The sequence below is a fragment of the Chlamydomonas reinhardtii genome, chromosome 2 (assembly GCF_000002595.2).
Source record: "Chlamydomonas reinhardtii strain CC-503 cw92 mt+ chromosome 2, whole genome shotgun sequence".
In the NCBI taxonomy this organism is placed as follows: domain Eukaryota; kingdom Viridiplantae; phylum Chlorophyta; class Chlorophyceae; order Chlamydomonadales; family Chlamydomonadaceae; genus Chlamydomonas; species Chlamydomonas reinhardtii.
Genome location: NC_057005.1, coordinates 5979693 through 5999263, shown reverse-complemented (window position 1 = coordinate 5999263; position 19571 = coordinate 5979693). Strand labels below are relative to the sequence as shown.

At 63.1% G+C, this 19571-nt stretch overlaps 2 protein-coding genes across 2 annotated transcripts; one reads left to right on the top strand and one right to left on the bottom strand.

The window, feature by feature from the left end:
• Positions 1-2: 2 nt before the first annotated feature.
• Positions 3-4888, bottom strand: CHLRE_02g112250v5 (uncharacterized protein). Its single transcript, XM_001699861.2, has 14 exons — positions 4517-4888; positions 4181-4274; positions 3934-4016; positions 3771-3829; positions 3475-3575; positions 3020-3217; positions 2813-2905; positions 2537-2647; positions 2270-2359; positions 2052-2116; positions 1776-1845; positions 1485-1531; positions 1248-1301; positions 3-1069 (listed from the first exon to the last, which is right to left on the bottom strand). Exons 1-14 carry the CDS (start codon positions 4648-4650, stop codon positions 880-882), a joined length of 1389 nt encoding a protein of 462 aa, XP_001699913.1. The 5' UTR covers positions 4651-4888; the 3' UTR covers positions 3-879.
• A 116-nt stretch (positions 4889-5004) lies between these two features.
• On the top strand, positions 5005-19571 carry CHLRE_02g112200v5 (uncharacterized protein). The gene is made up of 26 exons (XM_043059903.1): positions 5005-5279; positions 5815-5916; positions 6195-6661; positions 6902-7308; positions 7395-7677; positions 7807-7962; positions 8095-8307; positions 8447-8816; positions 8914-9220; positions 9361-9618; positions 9785-10018; positions 10112-10229; positions 10368-10532; positions 10669-10791; positions 10908-11288; positions 11431-13194; positions 13432-13794; positions 13996-14280; positions 14472-14597; positions 14787-14945; positions 15115-15288; positions 15500-15591; positions 15746-15887; positions 16112-16238; positions 16422-16581; positions 16691-19571. The coding sequence occupies exons 2-26, from the start codon at positions 5877-5879 to the stop codon at positions 18735-18737; spliced, it is 8961 nt and encodes a 2986-aa protein (XP_042927537.1). The 5' UTR covers positions 5005-5279; positions 5815-5876; the 3' UTR covers positions 18738-19571.

Genomic DNA, 19571 nt, shown 5'->3' with positions numbered 1-19571 from the left:
CCCTAGTGAAGGTTTGTACGCAGCAGTGGATGACCGCACGTACGCGCTGTGCCCCGCTTACTATAGCATAAGGGCCGTTAATACTGCGGAATCAACCGTGTTAGACATCATAATGTGTTGTGGTGTATGCTATCAGGACATCTCTCGGACCTTCATGACATGAGTTTGCTGAGTTGGACATCACGGCCTCACCTGTGGGGTGACAGTGTGACACACGTTGAGTCTTGTGTGCACGCACCAGCCTGCCTTCTTACTGTCCGGGGCTCTGGGCCTTAAACAGCCTGGACCTAGGAAAGGAGGCTGTGCGCGCCTGCTAAATGTCTCAGTCTGCCGCCTGTTCTTGGCGCAACACCAACGCGTTCAGTCGTAGACTCGTAGTGTGGACTGTGGAGGCGCTGTGCTACTGGGAAAATTGTAGGAACGTACTTGAGCCGTTAGGTCGTCATGCTGGGTAAGTTTGAGAATTAAACCCACTGGCTGCTGGAATTGTTCCGGCTTGTGCAAATGTACATGGGGCACGCAACGTTGTGTGCAGCCCTAGCTAGGCGCCTACAGTACATATGTCGGATCGCCTCCAACTGTTTTAAGGCTGTTGGCACCAAAGGGATCGCACACCAACGTTATGTGGATGAATGCGCGGTCAAAGAGTGGTGTCCCAAGACGTCAGTGCTGCGTGTGGTAGTCAATAAATCACTTCAGTGTGGTACGGTAGTCAATAAATTTACGCCCACATCCTTCATTTGGACACAAAAGCACTTCTTTGTAACCTTTCAACCAGCAGTGCAAACAGGCGCGCACACTCCCGTCTCAAGTCCAGATGCGGGGGCGCAATGGCCTGCTGCAGCTGCAGACTGCGGCTCCGGGGACCTTCTCCCGACCTCAACAGCCCATGCAGCCGCCCTCCGCCGGTGGCTTCTCAAAATGCCGCGCCTTCCGGCTGAAGAACAGCGCGCGTATGCCCAGGCAGCACAGCCAGTAGCGCGCGCAGCCCATCACGCAGCCTATCGTGGGGCCACAAAGCAGCCGCTCCTCGTGCAGGTCAATGGCGATGTCGTCGAATCCCGTGGTGCTGCGCGTAAACGGTAGGCATGTACCGTAATGCAGAGTTTAGACAGCAAGCACACGTTTGGCCCTATCCTACGTGTGCTTGTGTGAGCTTGTGGTAGATGTGCGTGATGGCGGTGACAGGCACGCAGCAAGCTGGTGAATACCGTAACCCCAGCACGCCACAATGGGGTGCAACTCACCGGATGCAGAAGTCCAGGCACTTGTAGTAGGAGTAGAAATCCTTCCACTCCATCCTGTGCCACGGCACAAAGCGTGCGGATCCTTACTGTGCGTTACCAGCACATGGCGTTCCGGGCAACTGCACAGGCCGTCCGTGTGAAGCTTATTTCATGCTAAGGGCTAGCAAGCCTCTTGGGTATCCCCTGTTGTGAAACCGCAATCGAACGGTACAGTGCATGCTCGCACGCGACACCCACCAGAAGGTACCGTCGTCGCCGGGTGTGAAGTCTAACGCGCGCTTCACCTGTAATGAATGTACAGCCAAGCACAGGTAGCAGGAATGTGGGAAACCCCAAACCGCCTGGCAACGTTTTTCAAAGGGGTCGTTGCCGCCACATCATTAAGCTCCACACAGCACCACAGCACCGGCCCCTCAAGTTCATACGGCTGCGAGCTTTCGGCGTTGTCTGTGCATGTAAGTGATGTAACTAAGTATAACTCCGCATACAAAGCACTATCTATTACCCACAGCACCACACCGCTATCACCTTGGGATGCTGCTCCCACAGCGGGCTCTTGTCGCTCCATGCCCCGTCCCACTCGAAGGTTCCCCAGGGGCTGTGCGGGAGGAACAGCATTGGAGTTAGGGCTGGCATGCTAATGACAGCATCTATGGGTGCGTTATACCACCTCCTTCTGTATAGGTGCGAGGCGCCGTTAAGAACATGCACGTCCACGAGGCTCCAGCCCATTCCATTGTAGCTGCCACTCAGGCCTGTCTAATTGGAACCCACACGCGCCCCGTCCCGTATTGAGCCACGTACTTGCGCAGCTGCACCAGCTGGAAGCGGTCCACCAGCTTGACGTTGCAGACGGCGTAGGCGTGGCCCTGAGGCGGTTTAGTGGAGAGGAGACACACGGCGAGGCCGCAACTGTGATACCGATGCGTCATGGAGCGCAGCAGGACCACTGCAAGTCCCGCACCATTGTCAGTCCCAATATCCTGCTATGGCTAAGATAAGCAGACGCCCGCCGGCCCCACCTGCACAATGCCGTTGACGTTGTCCTTGTCGCTGCCGCTGCCCGTGCTGGCGGCGATGAAGCTCCTCTTACGGTTGTAGAACAGCATCGTCTGCGGGTTGATCATGCAATGGATTTTGCTCGCTTCCCTTTCCGTGTCACCGGATGCCCTCGCGTCACCGTTTCGTGTCGCTTGACACACCTTCCTTTGCAACAGCTTTAAGCGGCACCACCTCCTCTGTCTGTTGTATCCACAATACAACCCATATGTGCACTCCTGACTGCCCACCGAGAACATTTCGTCGCCGTCCAGGGCGTCGTCTGTGAGACGCAACAGCACGTCGAAGCCGCCGGTGTTGTTGGACCGGTGGAACATCTCCCGCCGTTGCCACTTGTTCAGCTGCAGAGCCGCACAAGCAGGGATGACTGGGTCTTGCGCACCTCAGCAGCCTTTCCGTGGCGTGCTTACCGGCACCAAGCGACCCTGACACCCACCAACCTATGCAGTCCGCTGTTCATGCGCCGCCGCGCACCGTCACCTGCCCATCCACCGGCACCGCCCCACCTTGGGTTCCAGCCGGAACTCGAACACGTAATCGCCTGTCAGCGCCTCAAGCGCCCACATGGTGCTGCCGCCGTCCAGATTGGCATAGGAGCCCTGGCACGACGCACAGGGATGGGGTTCTTAGCGGCAAAAAGGAGGCGGGTGGTACGTATAGGATTGTCGCTGCTATGCCGTATGCTTCACATGGTGAAGTCCCTTGCGCCACACCTTGAATTTGGCCATTGCCTTCTCCAGCAGCAGCACCCAGGCCTCGTCACCGTTGGGCTTGGCGAACACGGGCTGGCCAGTGTTGGCGTTGCAGGGGATCCAGTCGTCTATGGTCAGCGTGACCCACTTCTCGTTGGGCGCATCCCACAGCCGGATGCGGTAGCGCCCATAGTTTGTGTACTCCTTTGTCAGGAACACCTGGATGGAGGGAGGGGGTTGGAGAACCGCATGACATTAGGTTGTGCGTGTGTTCCATGTGGTGTCGCGGTGTCAGACCCCAGTGGCTGTAGGCGATCGTTGCCGGTAGAATGCCGCCGCCAGCCCGTCACAGGCTGCGTGCTCACGATCTAAGGCTTATGCTGGAGCGGCAAGGTATTACTGCCTTGATGGTGGTACCCACCGCCCTTTCGTCTGCGTCAATGCGCCCTCCGCTGCCTGGATGCGGGCGCCCGCACCTGCTGCACGGCCCCCTCCTGGTTGGCGAGGCACGCCAGAGCGCTCATGAGCCAACAGTCGCCTAGGCCGCCCTGGCAGATGTCCGCCGGCTCAATCTTGCCTGGCGGCACACGTGATGGGAGGTCACGATCATGTCCAGGCGCAACGGTGATGCATACTGGACGCAGTGCATGCCATCCATGATACCTACTGTACATCAAGCTCTGAGCTGCGGATTCCACCTGGAGCGTGTCGTGCGTGAACACACGAGGCTTTGGACCCAGTGGACCCCGCTGCATTGGCAGCCACCACCAACCTGCGAACAGCTTGGCCCCGCTCTTGCCGCCCGCCGCCACAATGTCACCAATCCGCCGCCTGTTGGGTAGCGTCCTTGTGAGTGCCAGTAGTGGTAAATGCGCTGCTTGCGAACGCTGCAAGCCCTCAGTGTTCTCCGGTCGCTCAACGCAGACAAGACCCACCATTTAATTTCGCTATCGATCTGCTCCGGAGACTTGTTTTCCCATGCACCGATGGCAGCGTGTGTGGGTGGGAACTTCTTGTCCTGCGAATACCCAAGGCGCACAGAGGGCATCACATCATCACTGGTGCACGGCAACCCATTGCAAGACTGGGGCTGCATACAGTCGCGCACTGCTCGCGCGCTATGTACTGACACGGTTGCGCGCAGGTGCATGGTTAAGCATTGTCGCGCTACATCCCACTGACCTTGTATGTGCAACTGCAGCACACGCAGAGTCCACATAGCACCCCTCGCCCAAGGCGCTTCCCGTACGCGAAGAGGCAACCGAAGAAGTAAATCCTGGGGGCGGGGACGCCGGGCCGTTCAGCCAACCTAGCACCGATGGCTCATGGCCGTTGACACGCTCGCTTGCGTGACAGAGGCAGCACCCCAGCTGAACAGACCAGTGTTCCCATTGTGCCCAGGGGCGCCGTTGAGTGTGCCGCCATCCGCCTGTGGCAAACCCTCGCCCGCCGAGACGTATCCCCCTCGACTACGCGACACCTCAAAAGCCGAACCCTTGACGACACACCCGAGCTTACCACACAGCCTGCACAAGCAGGATGATGGGCCAGAAAATGGCTTTCCCAACGCACAGCCATGTCTTCCGGCTGTCTCTGAAACCAGCGTCGAGCTTATCCAGCTCCGTGGGCGCTCCTATCTGGTGCTCGCCCATTCAAACCAGCAACTGTTGCCAAGCGGGCGCTCGACTAACTCTGTTTTAGTCGTCCAACAGCTCCACAAACTTCAGTCGGTGCCGCGCTCTCATTTTAACTCTTTGTATGGACTTGCATGGATTAGAGTACACACGGAAGATGAGCTGCGATACAAAGAGCGAGCGAGAACAAACGCGGCCCCGGCAAAGTAACTTGACTAGCGCTTATATTGGAGTGAGTGAGACTTATCTAATCAGCTATAATCTAAGAAAAACAATAGCTAGCTGAAGCAAGAGCCTGCAAGAGTCGCTCGAACGCAATCATCGCTCAGGTAGCACGCGTTGCCGGTTGCCAAAGTTTCTTTATTCAATGCCCTACAGGCACTTGTGAACCTTCCATCACGTCTAGGATAAATTCATAACTGACTTGGTTTACAATATAACAGGCGTGTTTCCTGACTGTGACTCTTCGTCTTAACCGAAAGCTCTGCGTATTAAGCAGTAGTATAGAGAGACTTAATCTGAGCAGGCAACGGCGATAGGCTTTGCGTGGCGAGTGGCCTTGCGCTCCCAGGCGCAGGGCGCAGCAAAGGATATCACATCAATGGAGCAAAGCTAAGACGGCTTCTCGTCGCTGCCAAGTATGGCAGGTGAGCCTCGCACTGAGCACTCGAAGCGCGGTCAGGCACAGCTTCCCGAGCCGGGAGGGCGTGCCAAGCTCCGGCAGCGGGCTCTTCGTTCAGCTACATTGATATACGCTGCTGGGCGTGACTACGGGACCTACTCGGAGGCTTCCCAAAATAGCATCGGCCACGAGGAGGACGCGCGTTGTGACAGAGACAGGACTGATGCACGGAGCCGAGAAGAAGCCGAGAAGTATTGATGCGGCTGCCCTAGCAAGCTGAAAGGCTGAGCGGAGGAAGTTCTGAAGGCCGAACCACAGTTCGCAATGCGGTCGCTGTGCAGCGCCCTTGCCCGGACACCCCAACCGTTTACAGTACTTGGTAGCGGTCAGCGCGTGCCTATGGCATGGGCGCCCCACAGCGGCGTCACGGCCGTGCCCCGTGCCTGACCCGGCTGTGATAGTCCAACCGGATTCGCACTTGCTGTACGCGGCTCGCTTTGGCGAGCCCCCCCGTCCAACCCATTCACCCTTGGACCTGTATGCGGTATTTGTGTCTGCAGACGACGGCCCCGGGCGAGCGCCCGGGGAAAGAGGGCCTCCGAGCAAGGGACTAAGCTGGACAATGGCCAGCTTGCTGCGGAAGGGCTCGGCCACGGCTAACGGTGAGGCAGCGCAGGATGGCGCCAATCAGCATAGACCTTCGCGTCCTGACTCCGGCAAGGGGCTACACGCGGCTGACGTCGCTCATGCCACGTGCCTGCCTGGTTGGGCTAAACAACTGCGCTACGGTTTACGAAGGGGAAAGTGGTAGACGACGCAACGGATGTGAGGGCAGGCGTTGGCAACATGCGACTGTACCCCAGCGTTGTTTAAAGCGGCTTGGGGATATTCCTAACTACCTTACAATTTGACCGCCCACCCCGACGGTTTGTGCTTGCAGCTGACGGAGTGGACGGCCCCGCCGACAACAGCCCCAAAGCCAGCATCTTCGTCAACCATACGCCGCCCACGCGGCCCATCTCCCTGGGTGCCACCAGCTTCCGTGTGCCACGCACCGCTAGCAACGTGGGACTGTCTCTGGCCCTCGCCGCCCTTAACGGTGGCGGCGGAGGCGGTGGCGGGGGAAAGGACCACTTGACGGAGCGCGGCGGCGGTGGAGCCGGTGCCGGGGGCGGTGGCGGCGGCGTGCTGTCGACGCGCTCGCACAGCGTGTACCATGGCGGGCTGCTGGCGCCGGGCGCAAACGGCGGCGCCGCGGCGGCTGACGCTGTGAAGGACCTGGTGAAGGACCTGCAGCAGCGCAAGCGCAGCATTATGTTCCATCACACAAACAATCAAACGACGCTGGATGCCAAGGCAGGCAGCCTGGCCATGCAGTTTCGGGCGCCCAACGAGGTGCCGGGCAAGGTGAGGGGGGTCTGGCGCAGGCGGAGGAGGCACGGGGCGCTGGAGGATGGGCAGGATGCGAGAGGCGGTCTTCGCACATTTTGGCGAGGGCTGGCGGGATGGTTGAAGTGCGTTGGTGGCTACAGCAGGGTAGAAAGCTTGGAGTTGGAGGCTTTCCAAGGTTGCTGGGAAAGCGCGGGGTGGCAAAACATGAAGTAGGGCGGCTGTGAACAACCGTGCCTTATTTCACCTCGCACGCAGGGCGTGTGCTTCTCCCCTGACGGCACGTACGTCATGCGCTGGGGCTACGGCAACGACGTAAAGCTGCTGTCCGCAGACGACGGCATGCTGATGGTGACCATGGTGGCGCCGGGCGCGACCCAGATCAAGTACGCAACGTTTAACGACGACGGTAGTAAGGTCGCGGCCGCAACTGACGGCCGACCCATGGAGCTGGGCACGGTGGGCGGGCGCGGAGCCGATGTCGCGGCGGCAGCGCCCAAGGTGTATGTGTGGGTGACGTCCAACCGGCACCTGGTGGCGGTGCTGGACGTGGGCTTGGAGCCGCTGAGCTTCCTGGTTTTCAGCGCGGACGACAAGCAGCTGCTGAGCTGCGACGAGGACGGGCAGTTGGAGCTATGGAGCGTGGGGGAGGGCTCCATGATCAGGTGGGCGTGCTGCTCTTCGCCAGCCAGATGGCTAGGGCCGACCTCTTCCAGAGCGTGTCCTGAAAGCCCACTTTCCATCGCCGCAGGCGCTACGAGACCGGGCACGTGTCCAAGCGCTGCGGCTTCAGCGCGGAGGGCGACTCGGTGCTGTCGTGTGCCGGTGACGACTGCGGGCTCACAATATTCAACACGCGCACGGGCGCGGTGCAGACGACGCAGGCGTTTGAGGACGTGGCGGAGTGCCGCAACCGCGCATGCTACGTGGTCAGCCCCGACGGCACCAAGGTGCTGCTGTACGTGCAGGAGCAGGTGTACGGCATCAACCTGGTGCTGTACGATATCATCACCGAAAGCCACATGTCGCTACAGGTATTTTTTGTCACATGTTTCTGCATGGGTATTCAAGTGCAGTCTGAAACGCATACGGGGGAAGTGACGCGGGTGCGGATGCAAGCACGCTTGAAGTGTTTGGCCTTGTAACTCTCTCGCAAAACTCAGGTGTGCGATGGCAACGTGCTCCATGCGGATTTCTCCAATGACTCGTCACTGTTCGTGACGGCGGGGCGCGACAACCTGATTCATGTGTGGGAGAGCGAGACGGGCATGCTGCGCTCCACGCTGGAGGGGCACGCCACGGACGTGATGCACTGCAAGGTGCGGGCTGGGGACCGACAGGCTGGGGAGCCGAGAAGCGGCAAGGGCTGTGCAGTCATCTGGAACCATGCTGAAGCCCTTGAACCCTGTATCCGTCGCATGCGTCTTCGCGGCACTCCCTCTTGCCCACAGATCTGCGAGGACGGCGAGGTGGCGATCAGCGGCGATAGCGAGGGCACGGTGCTGGTGTGGTCGCTTGCGGACGGGTCGTGCATCATGCGGCTGCAGGGCCACTCCAGCCCTGTTCTGTTCGTGGACCTCAACGCCGACGCCACGCGCGCCCTCTCCGTGGACGGCGACGGGAACGCCTTCCTCTGGTACCTGGACGCCGCGCGCATGTTTGAGGTGGGGCGGCGGGCAGGTGTTACTGCTTACCTGGGAGCGGGACGGCATGGATGCGGGGGTGATGCTGGAGCAGCTCATTACCCAACCCCGACCGGGCATTGACCATATGTGCTTGCAAACGCCGCCGCACGGCGCACAGGTGATGCGGCAGCACAGCGACCTGGTGTGCAGCCTGGCGCCCACGCCTGACGGCGCCAGCCTGGTGGTGGGCTACAAGGACGGCTGCCTGCGCTGCTGGAACTTGTCGGACGGGCCCAGCTTTGAGGCCACCGTCACCTGGACGCACAGCAAGCAGGTCTGCCCCGTGGAGCAGCTGGTGGTGCGGCCGGACGGCGGGCAGGTCGCGAGCGCGGGGCGCGACGGCGCGGTGGTCGTCACCGACCTGCGGCGGGGCATGGTGGTGGCGCACCTGACCGCCCACCACGACTTCGTGACGGGGCTGCTGTACAGCCCGCGCAGCGACCTGCTGGTCAGCGCCAGTCGCGTGGGCGAGGTGCTGGTGTGGGACGGTGAGTGGGCGTGGTTTGGGCGGGCAGCGGTGAAGCACCAGTGGGCCCTGGGTTTGAGACGTGATCATGAAATGCGTATTGCTGTGGCCCCATGCAGCCAAATCGTACGGTCCGGAGCCGCTGCGACGCCTCGAGGTGCCGGATTTACTGGAGGTCGCCTCTCTGGCCATCAGCTGCAATCAGTCGCTGCTGGCGGCGGCCACAGCCGGCGGCACGGTGCACGTCTGGGCGCTACCCACAACCCCCTCCCAGGCGGGCAACCCCGCAGCATACGTGCCGCTGTGCGACGTCAAGGTCACGGACCTGCCCGCCACGCGGCTGACGTTCAACTCGGACGTGTCTGTGCTGGCGGTGGGCGCGGCGGATGGCGGCGTGACGCTAATGGACCCGTGGAGCGGCATGCGGTGAGGCTTTGTGCGGGTTATGGTGTTGTGCGGAAGCACAAGTGGGTTGGAAGTTTGGGTAGACTGGGTTTAGGAGCTGGGATTTGTAATGTCAAGCACTGCAGCCTCACGTGTCGCACCACGTGCCTGGCCCCCCGCAGTGCGGCGCACTACACCGGCAACGCCTCGTCCGTCAGCGACATTGCGTTCATGAAGAAGCCGGAGCACGTGCTGCTCAGCGTGTGCGGGCGGCAGGCCATCACGTGGGACTGCAGCAAGAGCGCGGAGGAGCACGTCACGGACTTCATTGCGGACGGCAGCCGCATCTTCAGCGGCGACTTCATCCGCAACACGCCCAACCGCTCCTGCGTGGCGCACGACGCAGTGGTGCTGCACGACCCACTAAACCACGCGGCCATGTAAGCGCGGGACCTGTGTACGCACCCATACGCGCATAAGAAAGCTGCGCTTGCGCAAACGCAACCAGTAACAACGCTTCAGTGCACGTACTCAATGTATACGGTTCTTATACCGCAAGCGTGCTCGAGTCCTGAAAACGGTGCCTGCGCTGTCCAATCCCTACAGCTACGACATGGTGCCCCGCCCGCCCGAGCAGCACCCCGGCAACTCCTACCTGTTCCGCCACGGCACCGCGCTCACCAAGGCCGGCGCCGCCGGCAACGCGTTGGTGCTTTTCTGCGGCCCCGACACCACGGTGCACATGCTGGGCGACGAGACCAGCGGCACGCGCTGCCTGGACTTCTCGTCAGACGGGCGCTTGTTGGTCAGCGGCACGTTGCGCGGCGAGCTAATTGTCTGGTGAGCGTTGGGGCTGCAACACCTCAGGAGCAACCGAAGTTGTTTTAGTGCTGTTGGCTCAATATGCGGAATGCAATGTCGCTTGTTGCGCAGGGACGTGGTGCATCAGCAGCAAATGCACAAGTGGGTGGCGCACAAGCGCTACGCCATCACGTGCGTGCGCTTCACGCACGACGCCACAGCGGTGTACAGCTGCGCCGAGGACCATAAGGTGTGTACCGTATGCGCGGTGGCAGCTGGGCGCCAGGATGGACGGATGTAGCTCGTGAATGCAAGCGGTGTCCGTGTGCTGTGTACCGTACCCAAGTAATACCTGGCATCCAAGCGTGCATCTTCTTATATTGCTCAGGTTATCATGTGGGACTGGCGGCGGCAGACCAAGCTGTGTGTGCTGACGGGGCACACGGCACCGGTGGTGGCGGTGGAGATGAGTGTGGACGGCGTGTCCATGGCGTCGGGCGACCGGCAGGGCTTCATCTACATCTGGGACACGGACACACACGTGCCCAAGCAGGTGTGTGCGCGGGCTTCGGTTGGACAAATTGCATATTCATGCGGCCTCATCAACACTGGTGCTCTTTGCAGTGGTGTCATATGCAGCGCGTCATGCTCACTGCTCGCCTTTCCTCGGGCACCCACCCTCTGATCAGGTCATCGCCGCACACGAGGACGCCAGCGTGCTGTGCTGCACGCTCAGCCCCTGCGGCACCATGGTTGCCAGCACAGGCAGTGACGAGCAGATCGTGATCTTTGACACCGAGACCGGGATAAAGGTGCGCCGCCGCGCTTGCCTTCTCTGCCACGCGGGCCAGGCGTATCTGTGTGCATGCGCCATAGCCTACCTTGAGTGCACATGCACACATTAAACTGAAACTGTTTCCCATCGCAGATTACTTCTCTGGACGACGCGATGGACGGCAAGGGCTTGACCATCAAGTTCAGCTTTGACGGCACGCGGCTGCAGGTGGGCGGCGAGAAGGGCTCCATCCTCATCTGGGACGTCGCCCGCAACTGCTTGCTCTACGACATCCCCGCGCACGACGGCAAAGTCTTCGACTGCGGCTGGAGCGGCGACTCGCGGCGGCTGCTGTCGGTGGGCAGTGACGGCAAGGCGCGGCTGTGGGACGCGGCGGCGGGCTCGGAGCTGTGCCAGGCGAACTTTGAGCGTGTGATGGGCGCGGTGGAGAGCGGCGGCTTTGTGCACTGCGACCTGTCCGCCACCGGCACGCGCATGGCGGGCTGCACGGCCAAGGGCCAGCTCATAGACTGGGTGAGTGATGCTGTGTTGGATGAACACATGTGGCAATATTGCAGCTGCGCAGTGGCAAGCGGGTGGCACGGGTGGCAAGCTGGTGGCAAGGCACTCAAATGCCCTGGAACTGACTTCAGCCGGGTCTCGCTCAATGCCGCAGGACGTGGGTGCGGAGCTGCGCTGCGTGCCGGAGGGCTCCATGCTCTACCAGCGCCTGTCCGCAGCCAGCCTGAACCGCTCGCGCGAGGTGTACTCGCGTGTGCTGCGCCAGTTTCCGCTGCTGCCCAACATCCAGGACTCGCGCGGCTGGACCATCCTCATGCACGCCGTCTCCAACTCCAATCCGGAGATCACCAAGCTCATCATCGGCAGCGTGCCCGCTTCCTCCGGGAAGCTGGGCCTCGCCGCCTCTGCCGTGCAGAACTCAGTGCTGTCATCAATACGCCACGTGCCACGAGTCGGCATGCTCGCCGGCTCGGCCGGCGTCCAGTCAGGCAAGACGCCAACGGGCGTGGGCGCGGGCTCCCTGGCGGTGTGGGACGGCGCCACCAAGCGCGGCAGCATGTCCGGTGCAGAGCCCGGCGAGCGCACGTCGATGGGCTCGGCGCCGGCAGGGGCAGCGGCGGTGATTCGGAAGCCCAGCCCGCGGCTGTCACACACGGGTGGCAAGACGCTGCTCGAGCGTGTGCGTGACGCGCAGGAGGATGAGGAAGAGCGGGCGGGTGGAGACGATCACGAGGAGGGTGGGCTGGCAGGCGGCCGGCGCGGCTCTGCCACCAAAAGTGGCACAGGCGGGCATCGCAACAAGGGTGCCAGCACCACCAGCGCCGCTGGCGGCAAGCGGGTTGCCCTGCCGCCACCGGCGACGTCGCCATCCCGCGCCGAGGGCACCGCCACTTCGCCCAGCCTGCTGACGAAAGTAGGCACCTTCCTGCGCAACGGCGCGGAGCTGCTGTCGCCCTCCCGTGCCGCCGTGATTGCTGCTGGCGGCGAGAGGTCCTCCGCCACCGGTGACGAGGACGCGCAAGCCGCCGAGGCAGGCGTGCTGTGTGTGTCAGCGTCGCCACGCACCTCGCACACCGGCACCGATGTTACCCTGGACGCGGTGGCCTCACCGACGGCGACCGGCACGCCCACAGCCGGCGCCAGCGCGGGCGGCGCGCGTAGCCCGGGCCGCAGCGGCTTCGCACCCTATGCTAGCAACCAGATCACACCAACGGACTCAGGCCCCGTAGTGAACAGCCCCGGTGCGGCCGCCATTGCGGCCGCCGCGGAGCGCCTCAACAGCGGCGCGTTGTCCCCGGGCATCACTGCGCGCACCAGCAACGGCGGCGCGATGCCGGGTTCGGTGGCTGCGGCGGCGGCGGCCGGCACACGCATGTCCATCTTGAAAAACGCGGGGGCGAGGGCCGGCAGCACCACCAGCAGCCTGGGCAGCGTGACGGTGCCGGCGTCCGGGCTGGACACGAGGCACCACTCCACGGCAAGCACCGCCGCCGCGGGCGGCGGGGCCGCCGCCATGGCAGGCGTTGGTGGCGCCGGCGGCGCCAGCAACGCGCGGCGCTCGCTGCTCGGCTCTATCCTGACAGCAGAGCGCGACCGCGACTTTAATTCTCGCAGTCGGCGGCGGAGCTTTATGTTTGGCAGTGTGACGCAGGCGATCGGAGCGCCCGGTGGCGGCAGCCCGCCTGGCAGCCACGTCCCTTCCACTTCGGGCGCACTGCCGCCGACCGGCGGCAGCGTGCATGGCAGTGGCGTCATGGGCGGTGGGGGTGGCGGTGGCGGTGGCGGCGGCGGCTCAGCAGTGAACCTGGGCCGCAGCATTCGGCACGCAGTGCACAAGCTGACGCGGGTGGCCAGCCGCAGCTCAGCGGCTCGGGACATTGAAGACGGCATGATGCTTGGCGAGGACGGTATCGTGGAGGTGAGTGCAAGTGTGCACGGCTGTTTTTAGCGTCGTAGCTGTTGTCATGTTGACGGCTACGGCGCCTCAAGCACCTATTTGAGCAACGAACCAGTGCCACTGCCTGCTGACACCATAACTCCAATCCCCAATTGGACCTATTGGCGCCGTCGGTCATCGGTACGCACAACACCACACCTGCTGTCTACCTCGCTACACTTCTCTGTACCAATCCTTGCAACCCCACCACGTCCGCAGCGACACGTGAGCGACCTAAGCCGCAGCGGCTGGCACGATGACGACCATGAGGGCCACAACAAGTCGCACGTAAGCGCAAGCAATGGCGGCGGCGGAGCCGGTGGCGCCAAGGACGGCCGCGACAGCGGAGCCAAGGACAGCGGCGGTGGCATGCGCGGCGGCAGCAACAAGGTCTTTCCGGAGCCGCAGCCGCCGGCGAGGGCGGAGCCCAACGTCATCAACATCGCGCTGGACGCCGGCGCGGCGGACTGTGTGCAGCACGTGCTGGACGCCGTGCTGGCGCAGAAGGTGACGCCCGGCTCCTACCACGCCATCACCGCCGCCATCCCGGCGGTGGCGGAGCAGTACCCCACCATGTGCCAGGTGCGTGCAGTGGCTGTGACGGGGCAGCGGGGCGCCAGGGCCATGCTTGCTAGGTCAAAGGTGCCATGCGCACGAGGGCTGCAGAGCGCACGCTTCATGCCAGCGTTGCGTAACGTTGTGTGTATACACCCGCTCGTGCGCTCGCGCATCATACCGCAAGTGCCTGCGCACTGAGTACCGTATATCGCCCCCTTGCCACAGACGTTCCTGACCGGCCTGCCGCTGCGGCCCCTGGGCGAGATGGAGGTGCCCTCTTCCATCGCGGCGCGCGGCATGATCGTGACGTCGGCGCCCTCGTACACGTCGTACAAGGAGATGTGGATCAACGAGCTCAGCCTGATGGGCGCCGACAAGGGCCCCATGGCGCTGATGGAGGCGTGCATGGTGCGCCTGCCCTTCGCCGCGCAGAGCGGCAAGGCCAGCGTGCTGCACACGCTGGTGGAGAGCAGCGTGCCGGTGCAGACGTTTGGCAGCGACACGGTCAAGGTGGGCGGGGCGGGGCTGCATGGGGGGGGGAGGAGAGCTGTGGGGCGGCGAAGGTGGCGTTGGATGCACTGGTGCGCCGATCCCCGGGGGAGGATGCCCACGCGTCAACAGCGTGCACGAGGGCTGGTAGCGGCTGCTCCTTGCGTGCACATATACACATATGCAAACCATTTTCATACACGTACCTGCAGGCTATTGTGGACTACAAGTGGCGCAACTTCGCCCAGCGGCGCATCTACATCAAGGCGCTCGTGTACCTGGTCTACACACTTTGCTTCACCATCTTCGCGGTGCTGTTTGCTGACGACGACCCCAGCGTGAGTCACCGTGGCTTTCCACACACCTGGCTTACCCGCACTTCCAACTGCCGTGTCCTTACGTACACACACCTTGATACCCGTAATTCATACTGCCGCGACCCTTACCGCTGCACACTACATGGCTACTAATCTAGCCCAGGCACGCCTGATCCAGCCTCCCCTTGCCTTGCGCCCCCTAAACTACAGTTGGGCGCCGGCGACCTGTACAACACGCCCAACGGCGTGGCCATGGTGGTGTTCGCCGCCATCCTGTTCCTGTACGGTTGCTACTTCCTGCTGCTGGAGTGCGTGCAGCTGGTGTCGCTGGGAGCCGCCGCCTACTTTGACTCGTTCTGGAACATTGTGGTGAGTGGGGCTAGCTGATGCGGATTTGCTGTCCATATGTAGCAAAGGGAGGGCTGCCCTGGGCGCGTGTTGCATCTCTGCTGCGTTGCACGGCTATGCATAGGCCAACGTCGCGGCCTTGCTCACGTGCGAGACCCACCTGCCCCTATTATGCACCCCACACACACAGGACATTGCGGCGTACGTGACCACGCTGGTGATCTGCCCGTGCACCGTGTTCCGGTTCGGCATCGGCGAGGGCCAGTTCGTGGCGGTGCTGGTGGCGGCCGAGGTGATCATGCTGTGGGTCAAGGTCATGTTCTTCGGACTGGCCATCGACGGCCTCGGCACATTCATCTTCATGGTGCGTTCGCGATGCGGCTGCGTGGCGTTACGCTGGGTTTGTGGTGTGGGGCTCCCGAAGCGCCCAGCATGCTATCAGTGCATGATTTACTCTGTGATGCAGATGGCTAACTGCAGATTTGTGCACCCGTGCATGCGCGCATGAGTACCCGGCGGCACTAGTGGTCACTCCTCTTCCCCGCCTGCAATCCCCCACCACCTGACCCTCTCAGACGGCCGAGATCATCAAGGGCCTCAAATACTTCATCGGCCTGCTGGCCACCTTGTTCATCAGCTTCGCGGTCGCCTTCATGGTGCTCTTCAGGTGCGTGCGCGTGTGCTTGGGCCGTAGCCTTCCTGCGTGTGAGAGCTGACATGCTGTGTTGCAGCTGTTGCGCCATTCCTGGGCACTGTGCAGCTGTCGCTCGCCCTACCCATGCCGCCGGAATTCCCTGAATTTCACACCGCCGCCCTTGCAGGAACTCGCCGAACACGCTGGAGGACGGCTCTGACGGGCTGGGCTCCATGTACGGCGACTTCGGCAACGCGCTGCTGAACGTGTACCTGGTGCTGTTCTCCATCGGCGACCCGCACGTGGCCATCTCCACAGAGTACAGCCACGTGAGTGCATGCGTGGCGGTCTGGCCGGGTGTGCGCGGGGTGAAACGGGAGATGGGTGGATGGGTGGCCGCATGGCGCTGAGCGGCTGCACAAGACCTGGCAGATAAAAGTCGGCGTGTCCGGCGCCTGCATTGCTTACGTTCCTTATAGCCACTTATGCCCTCATTGGCCCGCATTGCCGCCGACAACTTTGCTGAACTCGGATCCTGTTTCTGCCCACGCAGTTCGCCATCCTGCTGTACTGCGTGTACATGTTTGCGCTGCTGGTGGTGCTGCTCAACATGCTGATCACGCTCATGGCGGACATCTACAAGCGCGTCAAGGGCGTACAGAGCTTCGTGTTCCTCAAGGGTGAGCAAGAGCGAGCCAGAGCCAGAGCAACAGGCGGGCTGGCAGGCAGATGGCCAGGCCTGGGCAGGGCAAGGGGCTTGACGAGCTGCACTCTTGACAGCCGTGCGTCAAGTGTCCTAGTCGCTCCATGTGTATGCATGGCTTCCTTACCCGCCAATGCAATCCCTCCGGAACTGCTTTCAGGTCGCGCCGAGCTGATCATTGACGTGGAGAGCACCAGCGGTGGCAAGCTGATGAAGAATGAGAACCACCCATACCTGCACCTGCTTATGCCGCTGCGGAAGGATGCGGCGGGCGGCGGCGAGGGCGGCGCCACAGCGGCGGCCGCAGACCAGGCCAAGATGTGAGTGCTTTGCATACCGTATACATGTGCAGGTTGGCGCCTTGCCGTGCTGGTACTAACTTCAAGCGATTTGCTGACGCCCCCCTCAACGCGTGCCCTGCCTTTGCAGTGACAAAATGGTCTCGGTGGCTGTGGCGCGCATGAACGGCGGCGGCGGGGGCGGCGGGGGAGGAGGAGGCGGGGGTGGCACTGGCGCCGTCGACGACGGGCAGTCGCGGGCGGTCAGCCTGAACGGTGGCGGCGCCACCGCCGCGCTTTGTGCGCGCAGTATGGCTGGCGGCCTCGATTCCGCCAGCGGCAGCGACGCTGATGATGACGCGCGCAGCGTCCTTGGCGGCGGCCGGCGCGGCGAGCTCAGCCGCATGAACTCGATGAAATCCACGAAATCATTTGTCATGACGCTGGGGGGCGGTGGTGGCGGCGGTGGCGCCATGGTGCGCCGCCAGACAGACACCATGACCACGCTGCCGCGCGGCATGACCATGGCGCGCGGCGGCGGCGGCGGCGGCGGCGGCGGCGGCGGCGGCGGCGGCGGCGGCGGCCCTGCCGACCCGGAGCGACTGGAGCGACTGGAGCGTTCAGTCAACCGCCTGGCGGCCAACCTTGAGCTGTTGATGGGGCACATGAAGGTCCGGCGACAGAGCAACAACGGCAATGATGGCATGGGTGGCTCGTTTGGCGGGCCGGTTGCCGGCGGCGCCCGCCGCGGCGGCCCTGCCGGTCGCGCCAGCAACACCGGGCTGGTCTACGCGCCGTCCATGGGTGTCAACCGCCGCGGCGGCCTTACCGCTGCGAACATGCCGGACAACCTATGGCCGTCCGGCACCGCCGGTGGCGCATACAGCCGCGCCGTCAGCCGCGCGCCCAGCCGGGGTCCCAGCCGCCCCGTCAGCGGCATCCCCGAGAACCGCGCCGTGACGGTGGGGCTACCGCCGGTGCACCCGCCGGCGCCGCCCTCGGTGGTGCCCCTTGGCATGTTGACGGTCACCACGCCGACCGCGAACCACGCAGCGCTTACGTCGGGTCTGGGGGCAACGTCGTCCGCGCCGCCGGGCTCCATCTCAGCGGCGCTTGCGGCCGCCGCTGCCGGCGGCGGCGTCGCCTCAGGCTCGCACCCGCACGCGCACTTGCACGCCGTTTTCGCTGACGAAGTCGGCGAGCCCATCGTCAACGTTGAGCCGACAGCCGGCAACATATCTGTGGTTGGCCGCTTCGCGGTTGCGCGCAGTGGCAACAGCGTCGCCGCCGTGCCCACGCTTGCGCTGGGCAGGCCTGTGACGCCACAGATGGACCGCGCAGCAGCCGAGACGGCGGCGGCGGCGGCGGCTGCGCTGGCAGCGTCGGGTAGCGACCGACCAATGACGCCGCCGGATCGCGCGTTTGCGGCGCTGGCCATAGGAATGGCGGCGCCGCCATCGCCGGCTGGGAATGCGCTGCCTCTGACGCCGGTCGGCGACGGGATGGGTTCGGTCACGACAGCGGTGCCGCCACGGGTGGGCTCAGTCGCCGGCAGCGCGCATGTGGCCACACCACAGCGGTCCTCGCTGCCGGGGACTGGGCCGCTTCTACCACCCGGCGTTGCCCTACCAGTATTTAACAGCGGCAGCGTCACAAGCGGCAGCGTCACAAGCGGCAGCGTGCGGGGCGGCAGCGCTCTCAGCACCACACGGCGAAGCGCTGAGCTGGCGCTGCCGCCGCCGCCGGCGCCCACGTTGCTGCAGGTCGGCGACGACGAGCATGCGGACCTGGATGCGGTGGCGGCGGCGCTGGAGGCAGCTCGGCCGGCGCTCATTGCTGCGGCTTCCGGCGGCAGCGTAACCGGCGCTGGCAGTGGCGCCGCCGCACGCCTCGGCAGCATCACCAGCGGTGGCCTGGGCCAGGGCACCGCGCGCAGCGTGCTCGCCGACAATGGGACGCCAGCGCTTAGCACTGCGCGCACTGTCCCAGAGTCGCTTTCGGGCACGGCCCGCAGCGGTGTGAGTGGCGGCAGTGGCAGCGGCGCAAGTGGCGGCATGCTGGCGGCGGCACGGTTAGTGCTGGATCCGCATGAGCGGCGCAGCAACGGCGGCACGGATGGCGCTAGTGGCCTCGGCCTCGGCCCCGGGCGCCCATCAGGGGCCGGCTACACCACGACTCCTGGCGAGGTGGTGGAGTGAGAAACTGGTCGAGTGTGTCGCGTGTATAGGTTCAGCAATAGCGCCCAGTGTGACTTTGCGGCACTGTGCATTTGGCAGTGGCAGGCGGTGATCAGATAAACGTATGGTAGGTAGGAGCATACCAACAGGAGACGGTGGGCATTAAGGCATGTACGCATAGACAAGACCTGCAGCAGCTGCAGCAGCACGCACACTGAGTCGCAAATCTAGCCGCGCAATCGTGGCCCGATCTAGTTCACGTACCTTACGCGCGAGTCCTGACACTCGCGCTCTGAAGCAGCTCGGTCATAGGCGTCTGCATTGGGGCTTGTTGTGTGAAGGCGGGCGGGGTTGCAAGCGTACAAAGCTGTAGGTCCTTCACGTCTTCGTGTGGTTCTTGACGCACGTGTTTTCTCTCTGTGATACTGAAACCTTGAATTGTGGTGGGAGGCTACGACATCGCACGCGAGCGCATGTGCGGGTGTGTGCAAGCGTGTTGTGCTTCTAGGGATTTGTCGTACATCGCTGCTGGAAGTCACGCCCCGCAGGGGTGTCACACTTAGCCGGCAGCTGTGATCAGGACGCGTTGTGTTTGAGGCAAGCTGTGACGCGAAGGCAGCAAGGCGTGAGCGGCACATAATTCATCCCACACAGGCATGGATGCAATGCGTACATGGATACGGGGGCAGTGACATACGAACTGACAGCTGGCAAGCTGTGACGGCCAGCAATCTTGATGCAAGCTCGGGGACAGTTAGCGCACCCCAATATTTTGTCATGTGTTCAGTGCAAGATGGGTGCAACCGTATGCAACGATAGATAGACCCTGTCCCAAGGTTGTAAGGTGTAATGCAA

What these genes read in the sequence shown, in the direction of transcription:
- CHLRE_02g112250v5 (XM_001699861.2), bottom strand. Translation starts at nt 4,650, where the DNA reads ATGGGCGAGCACCAGATAGGAGCGCCCACGGAGCTGGATAAGCTCGAC. An exon ending in AGGAGGGGGCCGTGCAGCAG is followed by an intron (nt 3,218 to 3,474) that starts GTGCGGGCGCCC and finishes CCCTCCATCCAG; the next exon opens with GTGTTCCTGACAAAGGAGTA. An exon ending in TGTGGGAGCAGCATCCCAAG is followed by an intron (nt 1,532 to 1,775) that starts GTGATAGCGGTG and finishes CATTCATTACAG; the next exon opens with GTGAAGCGCGCGTTAGACTT.
- CHLRE_02g112200v5 (XM_043059903.1), top strand. Translation starts at nt 5,877, where the DNA reads ATGGCCAGCTTGCTGCGGAAGGGCTCGGCCACGGCTAACG. An exon ending in CGAGGTGCTGGTGTGGGACG is followed by an intron (nt 8,817 to 8,913) that starts GTGAGTGGGCGT and finishes GGCCCCATGCAG; the next exon opens with CCAAATCGTACGGTCCGGAG. An exon ending in CCACTAAACCACGCGGCCAT is followed by an intron (nt 9,619 to 9,784) that starts GTAAGCGCGGGA and finishes CAATCCCTACAG; the next exon opens with CTACGACATGGTGCCCCGCC.